This window comes from Papio anubis, chromosome 1 (assembly GCF_008728515.1).
Source record: "Papio anubis isolate 15944 chromosome 1, Panubis1.0, whole genome shotgun sequence".
Classification (NCBI taxonomy): domain Eukaryota; kingdom Metazoa; phylum Chordata; class Mammalia; order Primates; family Cercopithecidae; genus Papio; species Papio anubis.
In genome coordinates, this window is record NC_044976.1 from 199595118 (window position 1) to 199614103 (window position 18986).

At 47.3% G+C, this 18986-nt stretch overlaps 1 protein-coding gene across 3 annotated transcripts in view; it reads left to right on the plus strand.

Annotated features, from left to right (window-relative positions):
• The window catches only part of GALNT2 (polypeptide N-acetylgalactosaminyltransferase 2), a 217855-nt gene that overhangs the window by 126627 nt on the left and 72242 nt on the right, over nucleotides 1–18986 (plus strand). For all 3 annotated transcript variants that reach the window (XM_003893785.4, XM_021931277.2, XM_021931270.2), the window contains exon 3: nucleotides 11261–11414. In XM_003893785.4, coding sequence (XP_003893834.2) covers nucleotides 11261–11414 — 154 coding nt within the window. The remainder of the gene's footprint in view (nucleotides 1–11260; nucleotides 11415–18986) is intronic.

Here is an 18986-nt window from a genome sequence, read left to right on the forward strand (position 1 = left end):
GGGAACACAGATTGGGCATAATTAGGAGTTTGAGTTGTGGTTCCATCATCTTACAGCTGTGATATGTTGGATAAGTTTAACTTCTGTGCCTTAGTTTCCTAACTTGTAAAGCGGAAGCCATCATATTTGACATGGTTATGGTATGGCGTGGACAAGGTCCTGTATGAAGTAGCAGACCAAGTAGTCACTGGTTAACAGATGCTCTCTTTCTCTCCTTCTGTCTTTTTCATCTGTTGGCTGGGATGCTGGGCAATAGATTCACTTTGATATTATTTCTGATATTTAAGATGAAAAAGAAGTTTGGACCGGGCGCGGTGGCTCAAGCCTGTAATCCCAGCCCTTTGGGAGGCCAAGACGGGCGGATCACGAGGTCAGGAGATCGAGACCATCCTGGCTAACATGGTGAAACCCCATCTCTACTAAAAAATACAAAAAAAACAAAAAACAAAAAAAAAAAACTAGCCGGGCGAGGTGGCGGGCACCTGTAGTCCCAGCTACTCGGGAGGCTGAGGCAGGAGAATGGTGTAAACCCAGGAGGCGGAGCTTGCAGTGAGCTGAGATCCGGCCACTGCACTCCAGCCTGGGTGACCGAGCGAGACTCCGTCTCAAAATAAAAAAGAAGAAGATGTACAATAGGCTAAATTTATTATGGTTAGGTACTACAACATATAAGGGAAAATGAAGAATTTTCATTTCAGGTTTGGAGAAGAGATATATGATGGTTCGTACATGAAGATTTACTGCACTTCATCAATTTGATACTGTTTTGTGGTATAGTTTTAGTTGTTTTGATAGCACAGATAATTTTAAACAAATGAAAACTGTTTCCTCTATAACATCTGATATTTTCTTAGGTTTTCTTTTAAATAGCTTTTTATCACTTCTTTGGATTTCCTGGTTTTTTATCTTTAATCATGGATCTGTGGGATTCCTTATTTCAAGAGATGGTTTCTCACAGGTGAAGAAAATTTCCTGTGATACCAGATATCCAGTGACAAATACTAAAGCATAATTTATGGGCCTTTGTAATTGAAATGGATCTATTTGTTTGTAATCCTAGCGTAGCCCTCGTCTTTTCTTTGATGGTGTAGCATTATGACCTTCTGGAGGAAGAATATTAGTATTTTTTTTTTCCTTTTAAGCACAGTAAAATTACATTCAATTTGAGATCAACCAAGAGGTTAAAATAAATCTGAGAGCCTTGTCCTTTGATATTAAATACATTCTGTTTTCCTTCCTTGGCTGCTTTCCCAGCGGTTGCTCTGTTCTACGTAGGGTAGCTTTACATTTGTTTAAGCTGTCTTTCCTGGGGAGGATTTGAATGAGGAGTTGCAGTACAGCACTGAATACCTGTACAGAATCCTGAAGCCTCCTGCAGCCTGAATCCACTGAGACTCTCAGTTTCCTGCACAATGGGACCTGCACCCAGGAAGATACCTCCCCTCCTCTTGTACACCTGCGGGTGGTAGATGACAGCTCTTTGCCCAGGAACATATGTCAGAACGTCACGATCTGCTGCTGAAGGACAGTCGCAACTGAGAGTCCTCTAAAGAACGCATTTGTGCATGTGCCTGTGCGTGAGCCTCTGTGTGCTGGGGTATGCGCATGGCTGTCTGTGCTGGGGTTTGCATGCGCCTCTGTGTGCTTGGGTCTTCATGTGCTTTGTGATGTTAATTCTTTGAAGGGTCAGTTTAATAGGTTTCTTTTTTTTTTTTTTCCAAATATGAGGTTTAGTAAAAATAAAAATATTAAGAAAGAAGTGGCATTGTTTGGAATGGCAGCATTGTTTTAAACCAACGTTTATTTGAATAAGTCATCCAAATGCAAGTAGTCCCCTGATGATAAAAGTGTCTTTTTCAAAAAGTTCACTTGAGGATTGGTTATTAGGATCCCAGAATGAACTGTCGCATGGAAATGGTGTCCTGAGTGACACTTAGGACCCCTGTCTGGTGTGTCTCTGGCCACAACCAGGTCCTAGAGTGTCAGCCACAGAGCTGATGCTGGCGGGGCCCCGAGCACCCTTCCCAGGGCCTCAGTGCCTGTGCTCGGTCGGCCTCCACTCCCAGGCACCATGGACCGTGTAGTTATAGTCGCCAGCCACTCTCTGCTCGAGGCATGCCGTGCTGCTCTCCAGCCTCGATAAGATAGGGAGAAAAGTTCCCAAAACGAAACCAGGAAAAAACAGATTCTGAAAAGGCAGCTGTAACTCAGAGCCTGGTGGATGGGTTACGGGAAGTAGAAGAAACTCTGTACCTAAGGAAGTACCAAAGCACAAAACCTTGTGCCGTGAACGATAGCAGGTGTGATGAAGAGTATCAGTGGGGAGGCATGTCAACTAAGTCAAAGATGGGGAAGAAAAAAAGAAAAAATTGCTGGGCCTGAAGTCTGTGTAACCGAGGGAGCAGTGGCCAGGTAGTGGCTGAGTCAGGACAGTGGGCAGGGATGTGTCCTACAGAATGGACCGGCAGACAGAAGTGGCAGGAAGTGCTCCTCCAACACCAGCCTTAGGACCCCCTTCTCCTGCATGAGTCCAGAGCCAGGACTTGTCAGGCCACCGTAGGTCTGCTCTGTCTCTCCGGGTCCTGGCCTTTCTCTCTCAGAGGCAGAAGAATTAACCTGGGCCCATCCCCTCTCTGATTGTGTACATTGTTTTTCATGGCTACGGGGATAAGAAAGGAAGGCCTTAGGGCCGTCGTTCCAAAGGTAGTGGGCAAGGAATCTCGCTTCCTCTTGCTGTTAGCCCAGCCCTTCAAATGGACTGGCCTCCATTTGCTATCAGACATCAGATGCAGCTGCAAGGTGGCCAGGTGGGGAGGGACACTCTCCCCACAGTGCCACAGGCCTCTGGGAACAGTGTCAGAACAAGTTGCAGGAACACCTATAGGGCTTAGCAGGATGTTCATTTATTACTGAAATGCACTGTCTAGTAGCTTCCGGGCTGGGCCCCCATCCACCGTGGGGAGCAGAGAGAGCTGTGGCAGCCGATTCCAGTGCATGTGGAGGGGTCAGTGTTGGAGATGACAAGCATAGGCCTGTGGACACAAGGGGAGGAGAGAGAGCTAGAAGAACATCCCAGCTATGCAGTGAGAGGAAGCGGAGCCTGCCTGTTCCCATTGGGCCTCCATCTTCTCTGTCCAGACTTGATCTCCAAACTGAAAAGGGTACAGCAAACAAGGTTAGAAGGATATTGAAGCTGAGTCAGGTGGAGAGTGACAGGACTCATTTTAAATGGCTTTCAGTGAATGTGTCTCCAAGTCCAGACCAAGGTCAAGACAGGGAGGGCACAGCCAGAACCCGAGAGGTGGCTCAAATTTCTGGGGAGTGACTTGGGAGTCATTGAGGTGCCGGCAGAGCAGGAACAAACACCATTGTCTCTGTGTTTGTTCCTGTGTTCAGCGGCAATTAGATGTGGTTAAACTTGAGCTCTAGCCTCAGTGGAATTTTGAGTTACTAGACAGAAGAGTGGAAGCACTTACAAGGCCCCCCGGCAAGAGGGTTTTAGAAAAGCTGTGGTTGGGATGGAGCTCTGTGTGAGGGGGCAGGAAGAGGCTAGCAGAGAGAGGAGAAAGAAAGGAGAGAGGGTGCAGAGAGGCAGCAGCTGGGGACCCCAGGGAGGGCTCCTGGAGGAGGTAGCCACATTGAGAGGCAGCTCAGCCGGCAGGAGGGGTAGACACAGCATCGCAGTGGCCCCACCTTTTCTGTAAGTATGCACATCGTTGGTGGTGTGGGCGTGGCTGGGAAGACCAGGTTTAATAAGGGTTCCCAGGTAAACCTTCTGGGGTTGCAGACGGGACTGACAAAACTGTAATGCAGTGTTAGCCAGGTTAGTGGAAGCAGGACAGCCTTCCTGAGAGGTGCTGTGCCTGCCCCGCCACAGATTCCACGGTGGCTCCTCCTGGAGAAGGAGGAAATGCTGGGGAGGCACTGCTGGCCACGCAGGCCGGAGGTGAGCAGAGACCTGGACGTGGGTTTGGGGCTTGCAGGGGCTGGGCTGGCTTGGAGGTGACATGCCATTTGGCTGGGGACACATCCTCAGATAGGGGCAGGGCCTTCATGAGCAGGGGCAGATGTGCACTGGGCTGTACACGCTTGCACTGGGGTACTCAGCCTCCTCGCTTTCATCTCCCGTCTGGGCATCCTTTGTTCCATAGCCAGAGGCACATTCCTAGAGTGTAAAGTGGATCAGCACTCATTTGCTCCAAATATCCTGTGCGTTCTAGAATGTGAAGAGTAAGGTTTGAATACTTCAGCCTGGGCTAGAGGATTTGCAGCCACTGGGCACAGGGCCCCCTCACCTCCCGCCTGCCGTCCCTCCCTACTGGGTCTCCCTGTCTCCAGGTGCCTTCCGTTACATCCCGCCTGCATCTGGCAGGCTCCTGCTCACGCTTCGAGACCCAGGCCCAGTGCCCCTTCTCCGGGGCTTTCTTGGAACCTTGACTTTGGTTATGGAGCTATCCCATCTCCTCCGCACTATTGGATGGTGGGTCTTTCCAGTGAGGCGTTTGTTAATTTCTGTGCATTTACTCGGGCTTGACATTTTCACTATACTGGGCTCTTCTGTTCAACTTGGGGAAATAGAGGGTGGTGGATTGTTTTTCTCCAAAATTAAGACCCAAAATAAAACGTCTGTCTTATGAGGTCACCCATACATTCCTCAGGACAGCAAGTGCGAGACGTCCCTTTAGTATTCTTCCAACCCTAGGATTGAGAGAGGGTGGGTCTGGGTCTCGCCAGGAGATGGGAAGATACAGCTCCACCCGGGTACACAGGCTCCTGCGTTCTCGCCCCGTCCAGCACACAAGCTGCCATCAGCAGGCAGGTCCCGCTTCTCTTCACACCATCCCCGCTGAGCAGAAGTTCAGCATCTGTGTGGGATCCTCCAGAGGCTTTGTGGCCCTCAGTAGCCCTCTGGGTGATGCAGGGAGCAGGAGAAAATGGCAAAAGAAGGTGCCCATGACATGCACAGGTGAGGGGCAGAGGGCTGGTGCCTCCCATCTCTGCACAGTCCTGGGGTTTCTCAGACCCAGTACCGCCAAGGAATGTTAGAAACAGCTTAAGTGGAAAACGTAAGGACCTAACTGATCATGATATGACTGATAGTAAAACTAATTTTCTCTTAGAGTAGGCCCCTGACATTTCCATTTTGTAAAGTGGGCTGTGTCCAGACTATTCCTCTTTCGAGTGCTAACACCCCTGGCTTCAGAGCAAGCCTCTCTTCCTCCCCACTCCACCTGACGTGGGACCTGTCTCACATCTCCCCATGCCTGAAACAAGCAGAGAGTGACATTGAGTTATTATTTCCAGGTGTTTCTTGGGAGCAGCAGATGGAAATGGAAGGATACAAGTGTAAACGTAGGTGAAATCATCCACTGGCCCCATCTTCTGTCTTCTCACAGCACTGTGGGGAGGGCGGGAGGTACTCGTGGGTGACGGCAGGGCAGGAATTCAGTGCATCCGCAGGTCCGCACCCCTGCTCACCTAGGCAGAGCCCACAGGAACCCCAAGAAGAAGGCAGAGATTCCCACTATGCTTCCTGCTCACCTCCCGGGGTCAGTTGCAGAGTGGGACACCCCTCATGGGTGTCACAGAGCGCCTGGTGGCTGGGTGGTTCCCAGCAGTGCTTTCTGGGTGAGGGCATAGGGGGTTACATCAGAGCGGCCGGGGCATTCTGTCGTCCTTTCTGCCTGTAAATATCAGTGAATTTATATCAGAGTTAGTAGTATAGGACTTTTGCTGTGGTCATCTCATTTAGTTGTTATAACAACCCCAGAAGTGGAATATTATTTCCATTTTATACAGACCAGAGTGTCAGAGGGAGTCAGTGAGCCAGGCTCTCCCTCATGCTTGGATTTTGTGCTGTGTGTTTGCGCGTGTGCATGTGTTTGGCTCCTCCTCTGCTCGAGTCCTTGAATCCTAATCGGTGACACAGCATTGGCCTGGACCCCCGTTGGCCAGCTCCGCACCCGCTGTTCCCCCGTGCTCCAGCCAGGGATCTGACTGATAGGGTAGGCAGACTCGGAAGGGCTGACAGGCTTTGCAGTGGAACACATTTAAAAAATGCCTGCAAATGAGCAAAAGAGGCGTAGGAGTAAGCGTCCGGCGCACGACCACAGCATGTCTCAGATGCGGCTGGATCGGCGCGCAGCTACGAGATGTGTAAGAACTAACACGAAGCTGCGTTCCTCCCAGTCACACGCAGGATTGGATTCCTTTTCACGGTCAGCCTCTGGTACCTTCGACCCAGGACGCGACCCTCAGTAGTAAAGCCGTTGACAGGTGCTTGCGGACTGTGCATGCGGAATGCTGGGGTACTGCGGGCGAGGCTGAGTCTGTGAGGTGAGGAGCTCTGTCTTCACCTGGGTGGGAAGGGGAGCCTGGAGCAATATGAGGAGTGGTGCGGGCAGGATAGCAGCCCAGGAGAATACCAGGAGTGGCAGGGGCAGGACCAGCAGCCCAGGAGAATACGAAGAGTGGTGCGGGCAGGATAGCAGCCCAGGAGAATACGAGGAGTGGTGTGTGCAGGACAGCAGCCCAGGAGAATACAAGGAGTGGCAGGGGCAGGACAACAGCCCAGGAGAATACAAGGAGTGGCACGGGCAGGACAGCAGCCCAGGAGAATACATGGAGTGGTGTGTGCAGGACCAGCAGCCCAGGAGAATATGAGGAGTGGCGCGGGCAGGACCAGCAGCCCAGGAGAATACGAGTAGTGTGTGCAGGACAGCAGCCCAGGACAGCGAGACCCTTGTGGGCCGAGTGCTTCTCAGAGGACATGGCCATGCATGTGGGGAGCGGGGCAGTCTGTGGGACCGCCTGAGGGTTTGGCTGGGACTAGTACAGTCCTCATTCCAGCCCAGGTAGGTCGGCGTGGGGTTGCAGACAGGTGACTTGTTGTGTCTGCAGAATAATAAGCCGTGAGCTTCTCATTTTCACCAAATCAGGGGTTTCAAGGCTGATGAGGTCAAACAATTCCTTCTTTGGTTTCAAAGATCGTATCTAAGAGAAGTCTATCTTCTGGAAAGAAATTTCATCAAAAATATTTTCAGAACCTTATTTAATAAGCAAACTGTTTTCACAGCCCTTCTTAGGGTAATGCTGTCTTTCTTTTCTCATGTTATTTAAATACCTTTCTCATGTTATTTAAATGTATGTTTTATTTTCCTGTCATCTTTGGTGATGAAGCTAGTTTCTGCCTCCTCGTGTAAAATGTTATATCTTTGAAGTATTTTCCATCCGCTGCTTCTGCTTAGCCAAGTCCATTTTCCCGAGATTCTCACATATTTTTATTTTCTAAAGCTCTTTAATTTCCAGAACTATTTTTAAAGATTTTTAAAGAGGTGATAAAAGCACAAGATGATGTATGGATGTCATGTCATATTTTTAGGAAGGCAATATATTCAGACGTTTTGTTGGTGGTTTTGTGGCTGTTTCTCTCTAACCTCTGACTCATACCCCATTCTCTACCTCTCGCCATGTCCCTGTCTGCTTGGGGTTGGGCTGGGGCGCATGTGCCCTCTGCAAATCTTGTTCTCCATGGATTTTCCTGCCTTTGCCTCCAGGGGTGGCTTCAACCTAGCAATTCTATATAGTACAGAAATAACCAATTTTCGTAATGGTTCTTTAGCTTAACGTTTTTCAGATTATGGGTTGTGACCCATTATTAGGTGGTGAAGCCAGTTTCGTGAGATTCCTAAAGCAAAAATAAATCTGTTCATCACATATGGTGAGGGCGAGTTTGGCATTGTGAGACTTTTGTATCAGTTGGGTGTGTATGTTTGCATTGTGACACCTGGGTCACAGTGTTAAATGTATGTCATTGTCAAGCAAACTTGAAAGCCCCTGTAGTATTCCAGTACTGCTAAGCTTTTATGAAAGAAATACTCTTGGTAGTCTGTCTCTAGTAAAACGGCGGTGTGTCTCGGGGAGTTTGCCACAAGGCAAGGCAGGGCCCACACCAGGGTCTTGTTGAAGATGCTCATGTGTCAAAGGAAGGGGGTGTGGCAGGGTACCACTAAGTAGGCTCATGTAGTCTTTGGGTACTGAAGAAAGATACTATTTTTCTGAGGTTTTAAGGGCTTCTCCTAGTTCATTTTTACTCATGATTCCTATCTCAGCACAAATATTCCTTCTGCAGGGAAACCATCCCTGGTTTCCCAGTCTAGATAAGATCCCTCCGTTAGATGCTTCATTTCTCACCCTCAGAGCACTTAGCTCAGTTTTTATTGATACATTTATTAGTACGGTCGTTTGATTCTTTTTTTTTGAGAATGGAGTCTTGCACTGTTGCCCGGGCTGGAGTGCAGTGGCACGATCTGGGCTCACTGCAACCTCCGCCTCTCAGATTCAAGCGATTCTCCTGCCTCAGCCTCCCAAGTAGCTGGGATTACAGGTGCCCGCCACTGTGTCCGGCTAATTTTTTGTATTTTTAGTAGAGACAGGGTTTCACCACGTTGGCCAGGCTGGTCTCGAATGCCTGACCTCGTGATCTACCCGCCTTGGCCTCCTAAAGTGCTGAGATTACAGGCATGAGCCACGACACCCAGCCTAGTGCAGTCATTTGATTCTTGTCTGTCTCCTTCCATCTCCTAGAACATGAAGTCCACAGCATGGGTCGTGGGCCTGTGTGTGCTGATTCTCCCTGCAGGATCTAGCATGACACCTCACGTGGAGTCACCTGGCATGCACCGCAGGCCAGGATCTGAGCCACGCTGTGACTGATTGGCATTAGATGTCTTGCAAACTCTCTGCTGTGATGGTCTAATTCCAGAAGGGCGGTGGGGATGTGAGAGCACAAAAAGATGTTTGGGTGGAAATGGGATGGAAGCTTCAGGAGCTCTGCAGAGGCCTTGTCCCATGGCCACTGCTCTCCTTGCACACAGGTCCACACCAACCAGAGTCCTCAGACCTTGCTGTCCCCAGCACGCCGGTGAGAAGCAAGTAGGCTGTAAGAGTTACATGGTAGGTTGAAACCTCTCTCAGGTGGCGGTCTCTTCTCTGGCTGTGCATGGGACTCCGTCATGGTTCTTTATTCCATAGTTCAAAGTTCCGTGGTGCAGGGTATTCAGGACATTAAACACGTTTGTTAGAACCAGCTCATTGGAATTCTGCTGTAGGTGCTGCTGGTTTCGATTTTAACAAAGGCTTCAAAGCGTCTTTTGTATTAGTCCGTGAAAGGATAAACTCACTGGCGAGGAGTCGAGGCTGCTCGTTCTTGAGCACAGGTGGGTGTTATTTTTCTTCTCATCCTTGAAAATACATGAGGGTGAAGGCAGTATTTTTAGGATGGGCTTTGCACGGAACACATGTTTCCAGTAAAACGTTTTGGAAACACTTTATTTGAGGCATAAGAAAATGCTGACACCTTGGCCGGCTCCACAGGCAGCTGTTTATTGGGGCCATGGTATCATTGCTGTAGCCAGGCTCGTGGGTTTTGGAACTGATTTTCTGTTTGAGAGGCCAGGCTTATGTGACCCCCCTGAGCATCATTTCCACGGCAACCAGCTGTGATGAGATGGGGGTTCTGACCTCGCAGGACAGTTGCAACAAGAAGCAGATGAGCTTTTAGATAGAAAATTTACTCTTCTGTCTTGAACAAATTACACGTAACTGATTCTCAGTTTCCTCATCTCTGAAATAGAGAAAGGAACACAGTGGTCCTTCAATTGTGTAATGAGGGATTTCTGTTGGGAAAGTAGATACGGAGGTACACATGCTATTATCATACCGTGTTTTCAGGGTCAACTGCACGACCCAAGGGTTGACATGCTGCAGAAGAGCTGTCTCCCCCTTGCTTCCCTGTTCTGTGTAGCTGCCAGCAGCCCTGCCTTCCCCTCTCCAATGTTGGCTCTGACGGCCAGGCTCTTGCATGCTCCTTAGTCACACTGGCCTCCTGGCTGGTTCCTGAATGGGCATGCTCATGCCCACACTAGGACCTTTGCACTGCAGTGCCCTATTCTCCCGGAGAGCTGCATGCCCACACCCTGCCTTTGTTCAGTTATCTGCTCAAAATCATCCTGTTAGGCCTTACCAGACCACCCCATAAAGAACAGGAACCCTGTGCTCCCGGCCCCCATAACAGCCTTATGTTTCTTCATGGCAGTTCCAGCCACTGGAAAATGTATGAGTTTCATGTGAACAGGGTTGTTGGTGGTGTTTATTATGATTTTTTAGTTTGTCGTGTCTATGAAATGGAACATCATAGGCCATTAAGTCCTCATGAAGATCCTTTTGTTATTCTGTTTACTTATTTTGTAGGAAACTTCATTTCAAACAATGAATAACATATCCAAGATCATATTGGTAGCAAAGTGAATGGTGTTTGATGGAAACCCAGGTTGACCAGAATCATATATGTTCTCCTTGCCTCAAGTCTGCCTCTCCTTCCACGTTTCTTCTGCTGTTTGAGCGTCCTGCCTTCGTGCAGTTCTCTGGCTCTGCCTTTATTACACCTGGGTTCATCCCGACTTCACTCGCCCGCAGTGCTCTCCCCTCAGCACTCCTTGGTCACCACCACTGCCTCTACCCTAGGCTGGGGCTCCTCAGTGCAGTGGTGTGTTCTTGGAGAACCTTGGGCCTCAGGGTTCAGGCCAGTGCGAGGGGACAGGCAGGCTGCCTTCGCGTCCTTCCTTCCAGGAAGAGAACAAGTATGATGTGGCTGTTAGGAATGGCCAGGCCCCTGCTGTGCATGTGGGGACACCTCTGGGAGCCACATCCTTCACTTTCTTCCCGTGGGGTCAGGCATACCAACAGCTGCAAAAAGGACTCCTTGACAAGGTCTCACCAGAGGGTGTTTTGATATCCTGTTCTTAGGGGTTATTCTTTGTATAAACATTTATTTTTGTGTTACCTGATGTTACATGATGGAATACCTTATGTGTAGTTTATACACGATCTTCTTCACCCCACCTGAGATAATGTCAACATTATAATCCCTGGAAAGGTGGGACAAGCTGAGAGTCTCTCCTTTTATAGAGAACACGAATAATGCCGCAGTTATGGGTACTTTGATTTTACTTTGTTCACTGGACAGATGCCTGTACGCCAAGCCTTTAACTTTCACGCTGTAAACGGCAAACCTGCAATTTCCTGTTCTCTGGCTTGTAGACAGGATGATGCTTGCTTGTGCTGTTTTCAGCTAGTTTTTTTTAAATGGCCACTATGTGAAGAAGTCACAGATGTGATTTCTTAACACTTACTGCAGTCTCTGTGATGAACACTTGATCACATTTTCCCTCATCCCTACCCTCTGCTCTGCTCTTTTTAGGGAAAGTACGGTGGCCAGACTTTAACCAGGAAGGTTATGTTGGAGGGACAATGGTCCGCTCCGGGCAGGACCCTTACGCCCGCAACAAGTTCAACCAAGTGGAGAGTGATAAACTGCGAATGGACAGAGCCATCCCTGACACCCGGCATGACCAGTAAGTACCCCACCAGGCACCCGCTGCAGCTTCATTTGCTTTCACAGAAACCGGTACGTCGCTTTCACCTGTGACGCCAGAACTTCCCCATTACTCTGGGAAATTGAATGTGTGTTGTAAAACTAGGAAAAATCCTGAGGTATATGGCAATGGAACGTCACCCCCAGTTAGTGGAAGGATGTTCTAGATTCAGTTCTAGTTTTAGGTGCCCTGTGGCAATGTGCAGAGGCCGTGGGTTTCTGGCCAGAGCATGGAAGTCAGAAAGAGAGTTGCGTGACTTGGCTTTATTTATATTTACTGATCACTTGTTATTTTTATGATCCATTCACAAAAATGCAAAATTTGTCATTGTTCCCAACCTTGGAGGAAGAAAATTTAAATTCCTGCTTATTGGGAAATGCTCTAGAGATTAGAAAGGAGAAATGAACTACCCAGCACAGTAGATGTTAAATTGAGCAGAAACACAGGAGGGACAGATGCCACCTCTCCACATCCTATACTGAAGGAAAGGCTCTTGTCCACATCTTTCTTTGTATTTTTAGAGATAGGATCTCACTGTGTCACCCAGGCTGGAATGCAATGGCACAATCATAGCTCACTGTAACCTCAAACTCTTGGCTCAAGCAGTCCTCCCATCTCAGCCTCCTAGGTAGCTAGGACTATGGGCATTCACCACCACACCCTGATAATATTTATTTATTTAAAAATTTTTATTTTTATTTTCTGGTAGAGGTGAGGTCTTGCCATGTTGCTCAGGCTGGTCTTGAACTCCTAGCGTTAAGTGATCCTCCCACCTTAGCCTCTGAAAGTGCTGGAATTGTAAGCATGAGCCACTGATCTCCTGACCTCCTCCTCCTCTTCTCTTCTCTTCTCTTCTCTTCTCTTCTCTTCTCTTCTCTTCTCTTCTCTTCTCTTCTCTTCTCTTCTCTTCCTTACTTTTTTTTGAGACAGAGTCTTTCTCTTTTGCCTAGGCTGGAATACAGTGGTGTAATCTTGGCTCACTGCAGCCTCTGCCTCCCGGGTTCAAGCAATTCTTGTGGCTCAGCCTCCCAAGTATCTGGAATTACAGGCATCTGCCACCACACCTGGCTAATTTTTGTATTTTTAGCAAAGACGGGGTTTCACCATGTTGGTCAGGCTGGTCTCAAACTCCTGACCTCAAGTGGTCCACCCACCTCAGCCTCCCAAAGTGCTAGCAGCCTCCCAAAGTGCTGGGATTACAGGCGTGAGCCACCACTCCCACCCTTTTTTATTCTTTAGAGATCTTGAGGGTGGAGGGTACTTCGTGGTCTATGAAGCTCGGCTCAGGAGGTTGCTAGGCATTTTAAAAACAGTGTTTGTCACCACTTATCAGGAAAGTGATATTCGTAATCCTCCTTGTCATCCCATACCTGTAAGGTTTGCTGTTAAGAACCTTGATTGGGAGGCCATTCACATTGGAATTCTTAGTGAATTTGTCTTGTTTCAGATTATTAAAAAATAAGGAGCTGCATTTTGAAGGCAGCTGTTTTCCTGGGTGCTTGGTATATCTTCCTGCTAAGTTACTTTTAGAGTCATTCATTCATCAGCGAATGGAATATGGATTACACATCTACCATATGTCAGGCTCTGTGCTCGGATCCTAGAATTTCAGCCAGAAAAATCTGGCCCCATTCCAGCTGCTAGGGATGGCAGGTGCACCAGAAAGTGAGGTCGTGTAGCTCCGGGGGTTGGACAGTCTACTTTGCATGAATGCTTTTGAGGCACTCAGGAGTGTGGGAGGGTCAGGACAGGTCCCAGGAGGGGTGAATTGGGTGGTGACACCCAGGAAGAAGGAAGTGCAGAAGCCCTGCCAGGATAGCATGGGGCTTCCAGAGAGCCAGCAAGGGTCTAATTTCATGGGCAGGAGTTTCAGAGACTGATGAGGAGGCAGGGGTGGAGAGAGACAAACGGCCAGTGAAGCTATGTTCACACACACTGCATACAGTGAAACAGGGTTTTTCTCTTCTACTCTCAAGGAACTTTATGGACAGTGTAGGTGCCAGTTAACTTCCCGGAGCTTCCTTTCTTAACAGTTTTCTTTGGGTTCTAGTCAGCTGTGTTCACCTATTCCGGCTCATATTTAAGAATATGTAGCTTTACAGTTTTTTTAGGGCCAGGGAAAAGTGGGTGTGTGTGTTTGTTAATATCTGATACATATGAGTATATGTAAACATACATATCTTATATAATGTTAAGAATCTCATCATTTTCCTAACTCTACTCCAAAAGATTGTCTTTGATTAATGTTTCCTGTCATCCATTAATTTCTTTTCTAAAGCCAGCTCTACTCAGTCCTTATGCTGTCCTGGTTAAAGTCAGCTTGACTAACTGTTAAATACTGTATGTAAAATAAGGGGTGACAAGCTGGGGTCCAAGGACCTCCAGGGAGCCATGCGTGGACTTTGAGATGTTGTGAAAGCATTGAGGCCGAAGCTGTGTGCAAGATCGCAGGTGCATATGTAGGTGCATTTCTGGGGACAGGGTCCTTCACTTTTTTCAGAGGGTCCCAGGTGTGTACTTCTCCACGGCCAGCCCATCCCCAGGCTAACCAGGACAAGCAGCCCGTGCCAGGTGCTTCTCCAGACCCCACCCACACGATCCGCACCACCCTTAAAGGTAGGCTTGAAGCTTATCTTCATACACAGAGAGGAAACAGAGCGCCCAGAATGTTAATAACTTGCCCAGTGATTAAGAGCTACTGACTTAAGACCAGAAAGGGTCCATATAGCTTTTAAGAAGGGCTTGGCCTAAACTCAGAGGAATAAAGTCTAGCAGAATCTAGTGCAAAAATCTTCCCTGATGACTTCAGTCGACTGCTTGGCATGACATCTCCATGAGACGGTCTGAATTTCTTTTCACCATGTGGTTTAAGAGCTAGTTTCCCACTGAGATTTTATCTTTACATACGTATCCTGAGCTGAGAGAAGAATGGTGTTCTTTCTCCTGGCTCATCAGCCTGTGGGCTGGTTTTCTCATCTACCTCCCTTGCAAGTCCCTACAGAGTCCCCAAAACTATATGTACATATTTTTTTTCAAAGTTTTTGAAATATGAGTTTGTCCAAACAGATGTTTGAATATTCATCCCACAGTGTGGGATACATTTTAGGTGGGTTTAATTTTAGTTCCAGCCAGTGTGTCATGTTCATTTGCATGTGTTAAAGGGGCAGCTGGGATGCCTTCCACATTTGTTGGATTTGGGCTAAATTAAAGTCTATCCATAGTCAATTGGATGCCTAGAGCTGAGCCGATTTAGTGTCTCAAAGTGTAAGCTCTAGAATTACCATTCTTGCTGAATGTCAGGTTAAGAAGATTGGGTTACCTCTTTGAATTTCTCTCCCAATATATCTAATGGAGAGCTGTTACAGAATTTGACCTTTCTATATAAAATGTTTTTTGTCTCTGCAGTATCTCCCTTCATGTTGATCTATAGAAATGCTTGCATAGTAGAATTCGGTCTTTAGTTGTGATAAATCTGAAAGCAGTACAGGTGGAGGGTAATTAAGAATGAGGTGTTTGGAGTCCTACAGACCTGGGTTGAAAGTCTCAGACCCTCCAGTTCTTAATTCTGTGACCTTTATCATCTATAAGATGACATAACATTACTCCGTCTGTAACCTATGAAGATTAAGCAACACGTTTACATGGGCTGGTTGCTCCTCCCCTGAGCCACCTCAGTGAGGTATCCCTTGACCATCTTTCCTAGGAGTTCAGCTCCCTGACTGCCACTCCAAAACGTCCCATCCCCCTTTCCTGCTTGATTTTTCTCCACAGTTCCTCTCACCACCTACACACTGTGTATTTTACTTATTTTTTTCTTCATTCGTCTTTACTCCAAATAGTGAGTTATTATATCCAGGGTTGTTATTCAGACACCTCCAGGCACTCAGTAAATTCAATAAGTATTTGCTGAGTGAGTGAATTGTTTAGCAGAGTGCTTGGCATATACTGAGTGCCCAATAAATTGTGCAAGATATGAAGAATAATAAAAGAATACAGGAGAAGGAAAGGGGAATATTTAAGTATAAAGGTCATGTGAACTCAAGATGGGCCACAAATAACCTTATTGTGTTTGTGTTCTTATTGTGTTTGTGCCATTATAATCTGTCCCTTATTACCCTCAAGAATAGATACAAGGAATCAAGGCTTCAGAGCCTCCCAGACAGACAAACAAAAAATTCCGGGCTGTGCTTTATTTACCTTTCTAGATGTATAAAATATATTGTACCAAGAAGAAATATTTACATGGAATCAGAAAGCTTACAAAAGCCAGCTATGAGTGAAATACTAAATACTATGTATAGGATATATTAGGCTCTCTTAGATATTAGAAAGATGATAGCCCATCTTATTTTTTTTTTCTTTTCTTTCTTCAGGGCCTCTTTCTGTCAACGCAGGCTGCAGTGGCACAATTTCGGCTCACTGTAGCCTTTCACTCTTGGGCTCAAGCGATTCTCCTGCCCCTGCCCCTGCCCCTGCCCCTGCCGCAAGTAGCTGGGACCATGGGTGCACATCACGACGCTAGGCTAAGTTTTTGTAGAGATGGGGTCTCTTACTGTGTTGCCCAGGCTGGTCTCAAACTCCTGGTCTCAAGCAGTTCTCCCACCTTGACCTCCCGAAGTGCTGAGATAGTAAGTGTGAGCCACCACATTCAGCCCCATCCTAGTTTTGAAAGCACGATCTCTTTTATTTTTATTTTTTTGTATTTTTAAATTGATATAGTTACTATCTATCTTGGGGGTACATGTGAGATATTGATACCTATCTACGATGTGTAATGATCCAGCCAGGGTATTTGGGATATCCCTCACGTCTAACGGTGATCTCTGCATGGTTTCTCAATTTAAAAAAAATAATCTTCTTGCTTGGAAATTTCAAATAAATTATCAAGACTGAAAAGCAAATTAACCCAGTGGGAATTCTGAAGTTTCTTTTTTGTAGTAAGTGTTTGTTTTTTCTCTCTCTCTCTGCATTGGGAAGCTGTTCTTACTGTCCAGGCAGAAGGTAATGGAAAGTAGCATTGGTAGGGGTGAGAAGTGGTCAGGTGGGCTGTATTCTGAAGGTGGGGCAACAGGATGTGCTAATGGACTGGACGGGGATACGGCTTGGAAGACGGTGCCAAGGATTGTGGCTGGCACAAGGGGAGACTTGCAGTCTCCTCAGCTGAGATATGGGGAGGCTGTGAGTGGAGCAGGTGTGGGGAAATTTGGACATGTTAATGCTGCTCAGTGTAGGTGGACCTGTTTTGTAGGTGGTGGGATATGTGTCTGGTGTTCAGGAGGAAGGTCTTCGCGGGAATGTAAATTTGGAAATGTTCAGCGTATGGATGGTATTTAAAACCATGAGGCTGGGTGTTCAGCCCAAGGGAATGGATGCAGACAGAAGGGGCCCAAGGCCTGAGCCCTGGACGATTCCAACATTGAGATCTTTAGCTGTGAATCTGGAGCCAACGGCTGACACTTGAGGACAGTCTAACACTGTAGATTGCGTACTATTTTAGGCTGTGTTCCCGTGATCAGGAGATATAATTTCATGAAACGATGCAACTGTGAAGCTAAAAGGAGCCTCAGGGGAGTGTCTAATTTAGTGGTTCTCAGCCTCGAGCTGTGCCACCCACCCAGAGCGAAGATGGAAATGTGGGGGTGGAGGATCGGGGGTTGTTAGAATACCCGTGGGGTGCTCCTGGCATTTACCACCAGGGCCCAGTGAAGCCACATGTTTCGTATAGCCTAGGTTGGTCTGGCACATTGAAGAAACTGTCCTGCCCAAAGGGCCACAGGGCTTCCTGTCAAGCCCTCATTTACTTATTTCCCCCCATTAGTTAAAAAAAAAAAAAAAATGCATGTTGGAAGTTTTTTTTGTTTTGTTTTTTTCTGTTATTGCTCTGAGTCGTACCTGCCTTCTGCATCAGCCAGCCCTCAAAGGCAGAGTTGAAAGCCATCACCTCCTGAGCTTTGTAGCCCATACAGGCCCCGTCGGAAGTCTCTGTCCCTCTGACTGGCAGCCCCATGCTTTTAAGTCTTGATAATTTATTTGAAATTTCCAAGCAAGAAGTTGTGGACTGAATTGTGCCCCCTCAAGTTTCATATGTTGAAGTCCCAAACCCCAGAGTGACTGTATTTGGAGACAGGTCCTTTGTGGAGGTGATTAAGGTTACAGGAGGTCCTAAAGGGTGGCGCCCTTATCCACCCCATCCTGATCCACGTGTGCTACAGGGCAGGTTTCCTTATAGGAAGAGGAAGATGCAGAGCGATCTTTTTCCCTACCATGTGAGCACACAGCAGAACGGGGCCACCTGCAAGCCAGGAAGAAGCCTCACCAGGAGCCAGATCTGCCGGTACTTTGATCTGAGCTTCCAGCCTGGAGAAGGCTCACACCTATAATCCCAGCACTTTGGGAGGCCAAGGCCAGTGAATTGCTTGAGTCCAGGGGTTTGAGATCAGCCTGGGCAACACGGCGAAACCCCTCTCTACAAAAAAATACGAAAGTCAGCTGGGCATAGTGGCTGACGCTTGTATTCCCAGCTACTAGGGATGCTGAAGCGGGGGGATGGCTTGAGCCCAGGAAGTTGAGCCTGCACTGCACTACAGCCTGGGTGGCAGAGCAAGACCTTGTCTCCAAAAAAGAAAACAAGTCTATTGTTTAAGGTCCCGTCTGTGGTATTGTCAGGCCAAGCTGACTAATACAGAGTGGAAATGATACATCTTGACCAGCAGGCCAGTGGGAGGGCCGGCCAGCCAGATCCTGAAATGACTTGGGTAACACGTGCTTCCATTTTCTCTTAAGTTCTTCTGAAGCCCGCCCCCCCCCCACCCCCCGCCCAGTGTTATCTGGTTTGGAGGTTCCTGGGGTAACATACCCTTGATGCCTTCTTTAGAGTATGCTGTGCTTAGGAAGTGAGTGGCCTCAGGCTGGAGTGTTTCTGGGATCCAAACTCCTTTCCAGGAGGGTTTTGATTTTTTTGCCTGGAAATGCATCTGATAAGAAAATAAAGTAGAGGAACCCAGGAAGTTTATGAAATCTCTTTCTCTCTACTAGGGAAAACTCGGGACAGTTTACTTTGAAATTGTTTACATATGTAAAATGAAATAAATCTTTAGGGGGGAAACCCATTTTCTTTGTTTTCTTCTTTCCTCTGTCTACTAGACACCATTCCTTTTCACTTATTTCATTAAATTCTTTAAAAATGAGACCTGCCTGGTAAAGAAACAGGTTTCCTCCGGGCTTCAAACGTTTAGTTACTAGAAAGCTTTTCTCTGCCTGGCCCCCACTACATTTCACACGTGGGGTTTTGAAACATTTTTGTGTCTCAAGCTGAAATACCACCGCCCGTACCATATCCCCACAAAGGAACCTTCTTTGAGACAAGTATGTCCAAGTTGTGTATCTAATCGGTTTATCTTTAAGCCAAGAATATGTTGTTTTTACTCCAGTTACAGATGATAGTGTCTCAGCCTTTGTTTAGAAGAATCACTAAAGAACTGTATTTTGACCACTTTTGAAATGTCTGCCTTTAACGCAGCCAAAACATAGGTCAGAGCTCTTAAGGGTGTG